The sequence below is a fragment of the Gymnodraco acuticeps genome, unplaced genomic scaffold (assembly GCF_902827175.1).
Source record: "Gymnodraco acuticeps unplaced genomic scaffold, fGymAcu1.1, whole genome shotgun sequence".
NCBI lineage: Eukaryota > Metazoa > Chordata > Actinopteri > Perciformes > Bathydraconidae > Gymnodraco > Gymnodraco acuticeps.
In genome coordinates this window covers 1,330,526-1,343,951 of record NW_022992160.1, presented here as the reverse complement: position 1 = coordinate 1,343,951, position 13,426 = coordinate 1,330,526, and the positions used below count along the sequence as shown (strand labels likewise).

The following is a 13,426-nucleotide window of genomic DNA, read 5'->3' as shown; positions in this document are numbered from 1 at the left end:
TGTCCTCCTCAGGGTTTTGTGTAAACCAGATAACTGGCATCACATTTGAAAGTGATGCCAGGAAACAACATTTTTGTTTGTCAAAAATTGTATAAATATTAAAAAATATGAAAATCATGTCATATCAGACGGCAAAGACAGCTTTGTTTGACGGAGAATAAAGCCCTGGGCATTGGGAGGATGCTGCTCTTCACAGGAAGCATACTGAGGGGATGAGCTCCCATCCATCAACCATTTATTTCAATCTTGAGTGGTTGAGGTCCGTTTAGGTCTCTTTTGGATTCGGCTCACACCTGTCATTTGCATAATTAAGTTCTGGAGCAGTTGTAAAAGACATTTGGTGTATTACATTCACACCTTATCAATCAGACGAGCATCAAGATGTACGGGACCTCCTGTCTCCTGGCTTCCTGGGTTCATTTGAAATGCTAAGTGCAGTTGTTTCTCCAGGCTGGGAGCTGGGCCGGACTGCCTGGTGGCTCCTTACATGTTAGCTGCCGTGGTCGGACCTCAACAGCTCTGCTCCCCGGGGGCTAAATCATCAATCAGTCTCCGGCGAACTTCTGTCCGACTCACTGACAGTCAAGATGGATGGTTCCAGCGTCTACAGGATGCTGTATCCTCTCATTAATTATCTTGTTAGCATGCACAGATAGCAGCGCGATAGAGTTTTTCACCACACGGAGCCCTCTCCCTTTTTTAGTCCAGGGTCAACAGTTAATCATTTCTCAGCCACTCGTTATTTAGTACCACAATGATGTGATGTGTCAAAATCGGACAACATACATTCCCCGGGACTGAGCCAAACAAAGACGCCTATGTCCTCCCACAAGGGCCCTCTCTCTGTCCAACGACTCCGTGGCTCCATCTCAACCAGCAGCCAGCGCCGAACAAGACCAGCGGATGAATGGGGGCTATTTTCACAACATGCAAAATGAAGCCAACGCAGGCTGCGCCGACACTTCAACTGGCCTTTTTCAGCACCCATTACACTGAAACCAGTGAAGGCAGCAGGCGGAGAAGAAGAGTGACATTTACAGCCAGAGATTGCCACACAAAGAGTTAAAGAGAGACAGAGGGAGGGGGGCGTCGGAGTGAAAGACAAGGGGTCCCTCTTCGCTGACGGTGATGAATGAGTGGATCACAACACGTTTCAGAGGAGGCCTATGCACCCACAGAGGGGGCTCCTCAGATGACATGACTGACAGCTCAACTTGCTGTCTCCACCTGCACCCGCCCCCCCCCCGGCTGAATAATTTACACGGCGGCCATGTTGTAATGATAGCCTGCTGCAGACACTGTATTACGCATCAGCATGTTAGTGTGCGAGTCATGTCATTCAACAGAGTCTTAAACACTCTGCTGCCACGCCTATACAACGCCCACGCAAATCTGCAGAACATGTTTCAACACTTAACAGAAAATAATGACTTGTTTTGGTGGCGAGTTAATAGTCTCAAAGATGGACTCAGAACCACCATTACTTGCTTCCAATCCTGAAACCCACAGACTGAAATGTATACCAATGAATGCATCAAATGTTGAATGGTGAGATGTTGTTCTTTGTATATTGCTCATAGAATTATTTTCATCTATCAGTACAAACTAAAACACTAAAATGTTGCTCTGTTATCCAAATGTATAAATGTAATTTCCCTGGTCCAGTTCGCCCACTTAAAACAGGTCTAAACACTTGAGCCTGTTTTTAATGTGTGTCCTTGTGCTGATTGAGTTTGTATCGTATTCATTCCTCGTTTTTTACCTTTGAAAGTGTCTTTAAGCACCTGATAAAGAGCATGACTCATGACCTAACATTTATTATTGTTATAATTATTATATTTTCAGACCACACTTTGTACAAACGAATGCGTTACAATCACACTGAAGACGCAGCCTCCCTTAAGGCACCATTAGAGATGCTCTTTTACACCGCTAAGACAAGCTATTCCGAGGTCCAAATGCCAGTACTTCACATCTGTAACGGTCACAGCCACTTGGACTTATCGCTCTGCTCTTCAGCTGATATAAATACTTAGGTGGTGTTCAGGGAAACTACTGAATGGACAAGTTCATGTCAGTGGAGCTGCTGGAAGAAGTGCTGATGGAGCACCGTGATTCTCATTGTATTTAGATGAACTACCCCTTAATACAAAGGCTTCTCATGGCTCAGTGGAGATAACGCTTATAAAGGTGCAGTGTCAAGACTCCAGTTTGATCCAAATACACATGAAGGAGCCTTCTTCCTCACATATTTGTATTAGTTGACACATGAACAGATTCATTAATAGAGACTTAGAACAGTCTGTTCTGAGGGGTTTGCAGCAAAATATGATATGGAAAGAAATCTAAAATGACTTTGAAAAGCCGGAGCTGTTGGTTGTTATGCCGCATCGCTCTCCCTGTGGAAATAAAACGCGGCTTTCTTTCCAAAGGACACAACTGGATCTTACATCTATGCATATTAAAACAACAAGAACAATCAAAAGGAGCTCCGATAGCCTGCTAACATTAGAGACACGGCACAACTTGAGGCAGGCGATGCTGCTCTAAATGACATGGCCTAATATATTTCATTAACACCCCACCCTCAGAGGGTCCCTAATGGATGACAGAGTGGCATGAAAGCGTGTCTGCCAGAGACACTCATTTGTTCTTAGACACATTCCATTCAATTATTACTGGCTGCTACTCCTCATAAGCTGCTTAGACTGAGGTTGCCCCCAAAAAAGGATTGGCTGACAAGGCAGGCCACTTAAATTGTGTGACCTAAATCACCCCTTCTAATCCATAGTGATTTTTATCTTTCAAGTCAGGTGCCCACCGAAAATAATCCTCTGAGCATTCACTGTGACAGAACGCACTTTATTGTTAATTGTAGCAGCAGGACGGCACTACAACAAGGCGAGCGGAGCTGTGTTTGCCCTTCCTGTTAGGCTCCTTCATAAATACCCTGAGGCCTGAATGCCACAGTACCACGGCTATTTGTTTCCCCTCTCTGTCAGGGTCATTTGGCCAGATTAGAAAGATATTGAAAATCTGGCTGGACTTCCTCTAGACCTGTGTATCTGCTCCAGATTGTCTTGGCTCGTTGCCAGAAGGAACGGGGAAAGTATTGGAGCTGAAGGGCTAAACTAGATGTATTATTTAATCTCAGTCTAAACTGAATCGTAGATATAAAGAGAGTGGTAATCAATTAATACAGACTTTAATTATTTGTGTATTTGACCTCAATCATTTCTTTATATATTACTGCTTTTATCCCTTTTGCCAACAGAGCTTATCGGCCGGTAATGCCTAAATTGTCATTTACCTCCTTTGCATAATCAAATCACGATATATCCGTTTCTTTTTTTTTTCTTGGTACACCTTTTGCGGTGTAATCCAGGATGCCCCTCACGGATTTCAAAAGAATACGTTAGAAGGAGCAACTCTGTGAATGCTAATGAGTAATTCAATTATGTTTTAAGGTACTCACGTTCACATGCGTCTCCTTTCTGATGAAATCCAGCTTTGCATATACATTTCCCAATTGGAACGAGCCATTCCCCTTCAGCGCTGCAGTGCATCTTGGGAGAGTTGTCGGCCTCCTCCTCAGCATCATTTACACAAATGCCCTCCACTTCCACCAGCGAGGAGAACTCCGACCCCGTCACGGTGTCCGGGAACGTGGCCAGGTTCTCGATGATAGACCAACACTTCTTGTAATAAACTTTGACAGAGACCAGGGCGATGCACGCCCCTACATCCTGGAAGGCCAGGTAAAACCCCCGCCTGGACAGGGGGCCAATTATGCGCACTTCTGTATTCAGCTTCATCTTCCTCTCGCCCAGGTCACCCTGGGTAAAGCTTTCATCTGCGGCGATTGTGTCAATTTTCACATATTGGTTCTCCCGCAGGCTCCTGCCCACCTCCGAGTCTGTTTCCTGGTAATACAGGTTGAATGTCTCCTTGCACGTGCCCACCACCCCGGGTAGGCTGTTACAATCCCTCAAGGTGAACTTCAGTTCCACAAAAATTCTCTGGGCAGTGCCCTTCTCTATCCAGTTAGTCCGAAGCCAGTTATTCTGATTGGGCTCCATGACCTTGCAAACCTGGTATGTGCGAATGGGAGTGTAGTTCTCATCGAGGCCGCTGATCTCTTCCCACTGAAACAAGAACACATGTGGAAGTGAGCACCTCCAATAGAGACCAACACAGTTTAGATGTAAAGCAATAACACTGAGATGGACATCAAATGATTGGCAATGAATCTGGAGATGATGCCTCATTAGAGAATACGACAAAGGTACAAAAAATACATTTCAGAGATAAGCTTTTACATTTATATCAACACAGCTTTAAAAACAGATTATGCTCAATTTATGTTCTTCTGCTCACATTACTTATTTAAAGTTTCTCACAGCCTGCTTTTCATCAGACTGCAGCTTGGAAGCGGGTTGCTTAAGGCCTTTGTGCTCAGAATGTCAAAACCCTGTAGAGTTTAGTGACAAAAAGAGCCTCCTGAATTCTGCAAAGACTTCAGCTAGCACTGAGCCTTATGTATGTTTCATGCCCGGTCTAAATATTATTATTCCTATCACAGATGTGGGACATCAGAGAGAGCTGTAACATCGATATGGAGCACATCCGAGTGATGGAGAATTTTAACAGACTTACCCCATTGGGAGGATAGGAGATCCACTCCAGTTCTGTCTGCTGTGCCTTGGAGTCCAGCAGAGTCACTAGTGACAGGAAACCAGAGGCAGGTGGTTAAATCTCACCGGGGACAGGTATTACTGACCGGCCACACATCCATATATAGCGCAGTTAGCCGTGACCTTATTCCAAGCAACTAAAGCTAAAACATTCATATGCATTAGACACAGGGCCGTCCCTCCCTACAGGAAAATCACGCAGACTGCGTAGGGGGCCTCATCTTGCGGAGGTATCCTCAACTGAGCCGCAAATCGCACCTATGCGTGTATGCGGCGCAATTAGTGTGGCGCGGTATGTGTCGCCGCTGCGAGGCTCCACTACCACCCCGCCGACGCTCGCGAAACATTGGGCCTCATCATCTAACTTTGCGTGGGGCCTCAAGTTGGCCAGGGACGGTCCTGAGACACTGCAGGGAACTTTCTGAGACAGACGGAGAAACTGACATGTGCATCTACAAGAAATAGAGACTAAAAGCAGAGGTACATGTTGGCACATGTACGGAATAATAACGCGTATGATCATAGCGCGTTTATTATAACACATAGGCTATGCGTTTATTGTACATTTATTAAAACTCGCTGTTTCATTGGAAGTTGTTCCATTAAGGTCAAAGCGGCTGCTGCTGTCATTCCGATGGAGAGCTTAAACTCAGGAGTGTTTCAGTTTAAAGCGGCCTTAAAACAGTTCCCCACAGAACATGCGGCTTGTGTTCAGTTTAAATCTGTGGAGGAGATATTTTTTTCCAATCAGCCTGTTTATGTTCCGGGCGCGTGAGAGAGCGCAAAGCGGCAGAACGGAGGCTCAGAAAAACCTGAAGTTGTTCTAAATGAGCAGAAAGCTCCGCCATGAGAGCAGCCAGGATGCATCGCGGTGAAAAATAACATTATTATTTATTATCTTTATTTTTGTATTATGTGTGTACATTTGTTTGCAAGGAGCTCCGCGAAACCCCGCATATAACCGCCGAGTATTTACCATTCATATCAGACATTACACCAGGACCGCGCTCGGTTATTACACAGTAGTTTTGGTGCCGGGAATAGCCATACTTGCCCTTTAATTTTACACAAAACATAATTGAACCTTACATAATAAAAGTGCATATTTTCAGCCCTTTTGATATATTTGAATCCTCTTTTATTTTTGGGTGTTTTATAGCTGATCAATTTAAGGCAGATAACGACTCCGCGTCAATGTGCCGTATTTTCCTGTAAAACTAGATTTAGAGCCGAGGCCACTTTGGAGGATATAATCCTCCGAAACTGCCTCCACACCGACAGCCCTTACATCCCTGGAGCTGCTGGGCCATCGATCCGCTGATATTGCCTGGTTTGTCATGATAGATTGTTAATCTATAACGAGCAGGCTAGTTATGTCTATAACGCAGTGGCGCTGGAGTAAAGTAGAGCCGAAGCTCCTGCGTCTAATCCGAGCTACGGTGTTTCAGCTCCGTGCGTAAAACCCCCGAGAGGTCGCTGCCTAACAGCCGGGAGCAGAGCGCTGTCACCCCGCACACCAACCCCCTCCGACGGCTCTGGCTCTATCACACACCCGGCTGTTGAGTAACTAGCTTGTGATTTGAATTAAAAAAGAAATACAAGGAGGCTTTCCGCGGAACCTTCTCCTAATTCTGCAGGATGTCTTCCGAATGTGAGTCCAAACTTTAAGAACTTACCTTCCTTCGCATTCTGTGCTTGTCCGCCGTCTACACAGCAGCATAAATGAAGGCAAAATGTAATCCACAGACACGGGATGGAGCTGGAAAGCATGGTGCAGCCGCGGATATCGGTGTAGACCGTAACTCTCTGTGCCACCGTCTCGCGTGCTTCCCATTGACGACACTAAACCGGCTCTATGTACAACAATCCGCTGGTTCCACTCAAATAGCGTCTGCTGCCGTGGGGCGGGGCCTGTGGCTCCGCTGCTGTCAGTCAGGAGGACAGGCTGAGGGGTTGGCCAATCACAGCGCACAGAAGGAAACGTCATGAATCCTGTGGGCCAATAGGCGCGCGGAGGGAGATGGGTTTTGGGGAATGCGCGGCGGAGGAAATATTGTCACAACTCGGTTCAGATATTTTTGGTTTTCTGCAGGAAAAGGGCAAGGGATGCTCTGGCACAGTTGGACACACACAAACACAGACAGACAGACACACACAGACACACACACACAAACACAGACAGACACACACACACACACACACACACACACACACACAGACACACACACAAACACACTCACCACAAAAGCTTAATCCTCAGAACTGTTACAGGGTGTGTAGCTCCTCTGAAAAACAGCAGCTTCAGTCTTAATGTTTCACAGTGTTTCATGTTCCTGTTGTGTCACCTTTCTGTGAGACTATATTACACAAAAACACTTTCACACTCAACACACACATTATTAACCTGTTCTAATGTACATACATAAACACAGTTAAAGAAGATAATAAGAAAAACAACCAAAAACCGTTAAAAAAAACTATTATACGTTAAGATATAGAAAATTAGTTACATAAAAGTAGAAAAGCAGTGGTGGAAAGTAAATATAGTTTACTTAAATATTGCACTTACACAAGTAAGTACAACAGCAGAGTAGACAGCGGGCCCGAAGGCCTAGCCAGGAACATAGCTTTTAGATTTTGAGATTGTTAAACTATACACTACAGCTAAATACAGTCACATATACATCATCTCACAGTTTAGATGCAACCACTCTTAACCTAACCTAACCCAGTACTTTGACACCACTTCAAACAAACACAGGCGCAGACTTGAAAACTTGAACTTGGATACGTATAAGTACCAATGTTCCTGTTCATTTCGTGGGACCTCCCTCAGATTCTTACTTGAGCAATATAAGATCATTTTACCATTACAAATACACCATTTTTTGTATACCTTGTACAGTGGCGCCTCCAGAAATGTTTCATAGGGGTGGCCAAATGGGGCCAATGAAAATCTTGGGGTGGCCCACCAAAACCAAGAATGTAATTGTTGTAAAAGTATAGACTAGATGAAAACAATGGCAAAGAGAATCACCTACTGATATACTTTGGTTTCTTATTTTACATTTTCTGATACTATTCTTCTGAAGTGAATGTAATACGGATAGTTAACATTTTACTTCAAACAACATTTAAAAGAACCTTGTTTTGTGTTATGTATACATGTGTTGGTGATTTATTGTTTTGTTTTTTATATAGTTGTTCTTTCCTTTTAAAAAGACAAATAGAGCTTAATTTAAATAAGTTCCTTTATTGTAAGGCACAACATGTTCAGCATTCTCAACACATACAATACACAACAGCAACACAACATGTTCTTCAGTTATATTATGTCTCTAGGTTATAAATAGTTTTAGACTGAACAAAGCTGTTTGTGTCACACTGGGATCAAAGATGATTGACATGACTTTATTAAATCAAGTTTTAAAACATGACTATTTTTATTTCAACAGGACCCAAAAACACAAGGGGTATAAAATGGTAAATACTGTGATTGAACACAAACACGGCATCTATGATTGACCTTTATAGCAAACTCAAAACATTATAAATGATACAAAACACCACCTTTTAGTATTAGACAGAAAATAGGTGACGAGACATATTTCTATTTTTTTAGATTAGGCCACTGTGGTGAGAGTAATACATATAGCTTGTATTCCATTTGTTTTGAAAATGTATATTTATACTTTATAAACAAACTGGTTACCCTTTTTTTGAATTAGCATGCAGAACATTATGAAAACAAACTTGACTAATGGTCGGCTCATAACCTCAGAACACAGAAGAGGAAAAACTGCATAGATTCTCGTTTCATTTTGAAGGAGCTGCAGACCTAAAGTGTGTAGAAGACTTAAATGATTAAAAAGGTCACAATCACATTAATAAAACTGTACTTTGGTTTTAGTTTCACTTTTACAACACAGAGTTCCACATGTACTTTCTAGCATGTAAGGCCATCTCCTCACTAGCCCTATATGCTGCTCCCCTGCCAGCTCTGTCTCTCCTTTACTCATCTTCTTCTTCAAATAAGAAGAGATGTCTGTTGACTTTCTCTTCATTTTCTGCAAATTGACATTACACACAGCAGTGATTAATTAATAGTAGCCTACGCATTACACCAGCCCAGCATACCGACATCAGCTAACGTTAGCTTAGCAAGCTAAACTAACGGTAACTAGGATAGCCGCCAAAGTGTGTTTACAGACGAATTATACCTGAAGTCAAGCCAGCCTTTACTGAGCCCCGAGCCTGTTTTCCAGGTCTTCCAGCGTTTTTCTCGTTTTAATGCCATTGAACACACATTTTGATCAGAATAACAGCTAAAGGTTAGCATATCTCCGTGTTTTGCTACCTAAAGCTAACACACTAAAGCCTAAAGTGTTGTGGGGCTTAACAGGAAACACACTTATACGACTTACCTTCTAGAAGTCTGGTGGATTTTTGTCAACTCCAGTCCAGTCAGTAGAAAGAAACGTTTTGCTGCAACCTGCTGCTGTCTGTGCGAATCTCAGAGTGGGGCGCGCGAGTATCAGAGTGGTGCGCCGAGTATCAGAGTGTTACCATGGTAGCAGTGGGAGAGGGAGGGGCTGCAGTGTGAGCGTTGGAAGCTCAAATCAAGCGACTCGCTGGCTGTGTATTTGTTGTTAAATATCAGATAAACTAATACGCATACGTGACTGGCGAGGCGGTGTGTGTGGTGGGGGGGCCAACAAATATATCAGGGTGGCCATGGCCCCCTCTGGCCCCCCCCTGCTGGCGCCACTGACCTTGTACTCTATAAATGTAAAATGCATCATGACAGAGTCAATCTGAACCATAGTCAGGAAATGAAAGTAAGACGTATGTAAGAAGTGCCTCAGATATAATTGACAGTACTTAGTTTCATGCACTGGGATTTTCTACAGGATGTTTGTGACAAGGACTAAACGGCTGACACATGAATACAAATATCAATTTTATAAAATGTGTGTCTGTGTTTAGTCAGCCCCGAAAATTAAATTCCATTCATCTAATTTACAGTATAGAAAGAATGAAATAATAGGTATTTATTTAATGCCACTTTATATGTTTTTAAAAGGGAAATCATTACATTTTACTCCACTACATTTATTAAATAGCTTTAGCAAATTTTAACAAAATACATCCCTACAAATGTTTGAACTAACTCTTTAAGTCACAAAAGAGTCAAATTATTTAAATATTTTACAAACAGTAGGCCTACTGTATATCAGAACTTTGTGTGTCTAAAACAGAATGGTCACATATATAAATATAATGATATACACACTTAAAGGCAATTTCTGCACAATGATTACATTGACTTTTTACACTTAAATATATTTTGATGCTAATACTTTTGTACTTTTACTTAAAGGTGGGGTAGGTAATTTATTTCAGAAACACTTTTTGTTATATTCCATGGAATGCTCTTAACATCCCGATAGCAATGAATATCTTAAATGCTTTGACAATAAATACATACAAATATGTGATCAGTGGAAGCCGTAGTTCTGTAAAAAGCACGACCAATCATCTGAGCCGGCTAAAATAACTGGATGGCCTACCTGCCTGTCAGCCTTGCATCTGGGCACAAACTTACCTCCTGCCCTCATTGGTCATGTGCGCGTTCGTGTGTGTTGGAGGAGGGGCTCTGTAAGGAAGTCTGAAGGAAGGGGCAGATTTTGTCCGGTTGTGTATTTTCAAATTCTAGCACCCTCGTTACCCCACCTTTAAGTAAGATTTTAAATGCAGGACTTTTACTTGTAATGAAGTATTTTGACAATAATATATTGGTACTTGAAGTAAAGCATCTGATTACTCCTCCCCCTCTGTCTGTAAGTTAGAGAACATGTTGATGTGGAGACAGTGTGGTGTGTGGTGGGTCATCTAGATGAGAGTGGACCTGATCCATTATCGCTCTGCTGCCTCAGAGATTTCCCCCTGAAGAAACCATCAGGGGTCTCCAATAACAAACAAAATAAACACTTAAAAAAATAACAAAGTTAATTTCCCACTTTCGTGGATGACTTGAATTGGCACTTAAAAATGAAAGCATAGAGCGAGCTCATTATCTCTCTACATACAGCGTTTGTTGCAGGTCACTAATTCATCTCCTTTACCTCCAACAAGGAAACAGCTGTAATTATGGCCACAAATATTGATAAATAAACTGTGTACATAGAAATGGACAGGAGCAGACGAGGACTCTCTTCAAGGTTTATTTACCTCAGCTTCCTGTTTGTGTTTGTTCGACGGGCCTGTTTATTATGCAAATTGAGCTAATCCTTTCCGCCCTTCATATTCAGCCGAGTCCTGCTTGAAAGTGTATAACTAATGATTGTTGAATTAATCTGGATTCATGTTACCTTTATTATAAAGTGTCTGTATGACATCATCAGCATGTCCATGTGTGAGACAGGATTTCAGATGGTACACACATATTATAATACATAGTGTTCTTCCCTCTGTGGGACCAGCACAGGAAACACACTCCTCTGTGGAGTGTGTTTCTTAAAGTTATGGACAGGCTGAATTCCTTTCTTGAAAAGGTTGGAGTTACCATATTTGCAAATACCCATAACCTGATGCCTTTGAAAATGTTTGATAGGTGTTTCTTCATCCAACAAGAAATCTGCATGCATCTCCCCCCCAGCCTTCAACAGTGGGCTCCTTGCTTTGTGTAACATGTGCAGAGGTCGTGCGTAGCAAATCTGAAGTTAACACAAATTGAGAAGCAATTATGATATGCTGTGGACTCATTAACTCGAATAAGACAGGACAAGGAAACAAACGTAACATCACAATCACTGAAGAGAAGAATGCTCAAGACCCTCTAACGTACGTTTGATCTGGGATTTAACTCAGTATTTAATTTGAAGGATTGACTGGTGCACAAAGGCGTGTTTCAGTCTACCTGGGACCTTGTATCTCTGATGGTAACAATTCGTATCCACCAGCGACGTGCAGTCAGGGGAGGCAGGGGAGGCAGAGCCTCACCTGTCATACTCATAGACTGGCCATACTACAATGTAACGGAAAAACAACTAAAGAAAAACTAAATAGTAATAATAATAAAATGTCTCCACTGATCTGTGTTGTAACTGTGATTTCTGTTTGATTCCAATCACTTTTTATAGTCAAAATCAGCAAATTTGCCGAGCTCCGCTACAACTACGGGTAGCTATGAGGAGTGAGGCAGGGACGAGCTCTGCCTCTCGTAAGCCCACAGTAACTTGCTGGAGCGCGGGCACTAATTTAGCGCGGCACTTATTTTGCGAGCGCGCTCAAGCCAGTTACTGTGAGGTGAGGTGAGGCACATATGAGATCTGCCTCACCTCAGAATGCGTCACCCCACAGAAACTGGCTGGAAAGCGGGCCCTAAGCGCATGCCTGCACCATCTCACTGTATGTCACCAATGTAATGTTTGTAGATCCCTTTATTACATTTATCCTCGCCATCCATAGTCTCTAAATAACTTATTTCACGTATATATGATATTTAGGCCCGCTGGTCTCATCATACAACGGCAATGAAAAAAGCACCAGGGGAGGCAGCCATAACCTCTGCCGCACTGAAGGGGGCGCACGTGAGCCCACAGGTTCTTGTTGCTACTGTTATTCTACGCAGAGACGGTATAGACGAGAACAACAAACTAGACTTTTGAAACTAGAGGAAGATAAGGAGGACTTTTACAACAAAGTAATAGAGATTGTTGTCCAGAAGGATAGCATGGACTTCAAGTCAAGGTAAGACCACATTGGTAATGAAAATGGGATCTTACTAAGAAAGAACAATCCAATATTTAGATTGTGGGTATCCTTTTGTTGAACGGTCTGTTTAAAATGAATCGAAACATCAGACCAAAAAAGCTTTTGAAAATAACAGAATATTTCGATTAAGGTCAGAATATAATATTTGTAAATCTGACTCTGAAAGAGTCAGTGCCTCACCAGCCATGAACCTCACCGCACGTCACTGGTATCCACTGTTCAATCAAGCTTATTTCCGTAGTGGCCAAACAGCGGTACTACAACTTACGCCTCAGTCCATGATGTCATTGGGCCCAGAAATCATCTTTCCTCTGACGTAGGGAAAGAGATGTCTGGAAATCAGCCTATCATTAGTTTTGAGGTAAAATAACCGTAGGAACACTTGAATAGACGTAATTCCAGTTATAAAGTTCTAAAAATGTGGTCATGTGACTGCATCTGTTTCTTGGATCTTTTTTTTGCAATTTTGCCATGTTCTTAGATTTGTGGCATTGTCCTTGTTGAGTACATGTTATTACTGTATTGAAAGTATTGTGATTATCCTTCAAACTGTGTCCAGCAGCACTACAGTCCATACATTCTACACAGCTGTTTAGGTTTTTAAACAACAATACCTGTATATTTATTTCAGTGTTTGTCCTTTGCTATCGCTATGAAATGCACAGTCTGTACTTGCACCTTGTGATATCTATTTTTAAGCTAAGGACAAGATCAAGCACAAAATACCTACAATTTCTACTTTATCATTTTCTTAACATCCTTATAATAACGGCTCACTCATGCCAGATATCTCACTACATTGGAAGCTGTCTGTTTCTCGTCATTGTACCTAACCTAAACATGTTCACTGTTGCCATGGCATTCTCTAATTAAAGCTTTGCTGTAATCCTCAGGAAGTGACACTTAACATTAGAGGTATTATGTTCAGCACTGACAGTAATGAAGCTGCTGTCGTC

The 13,426-nt window shown here is 42.4% G+C and overlaps 1 protein-coding gene across 7 annotated transcripts in view; it reads right to left on the bottom strand.

Moving 5' to 3' along the window:
- Positions 1 to 6,562, bottom strand: part of epha7 (eph receptor A7) — a 77,487-nt gene extending 70,925 nt beyond the window's left edge. For all 7 annotated transcript variants that reach the window (XM_034204494.1, XM_034204498.1, XM_034204495.1 and 4 more), the window contains exons 1-3: positions 6,371 to 6,562; positions 4,657 to 4,721; positions 3,476 to 4,145 (exon numbers count right to left, since the gene is read on the bottom strand). In XM_034204494.1, coding sequence (XP_034060385.1) covers positions 3,476 to 4,145; positions 4,657 to 4,721; positions 6,371 to 6,464 — 829 coding nt within the window. In that variant the 5' untranslated portion in view covers positions 6,465 to 6,562. The remainder of the gene's footprint in view (positions 1 to 3,475; positions 4,146 to 4,656; positions 4,722 to 6,370) is intronic.
- Positions 6,563 to 13,426: the final 6,864 nt, after the last annotated feature.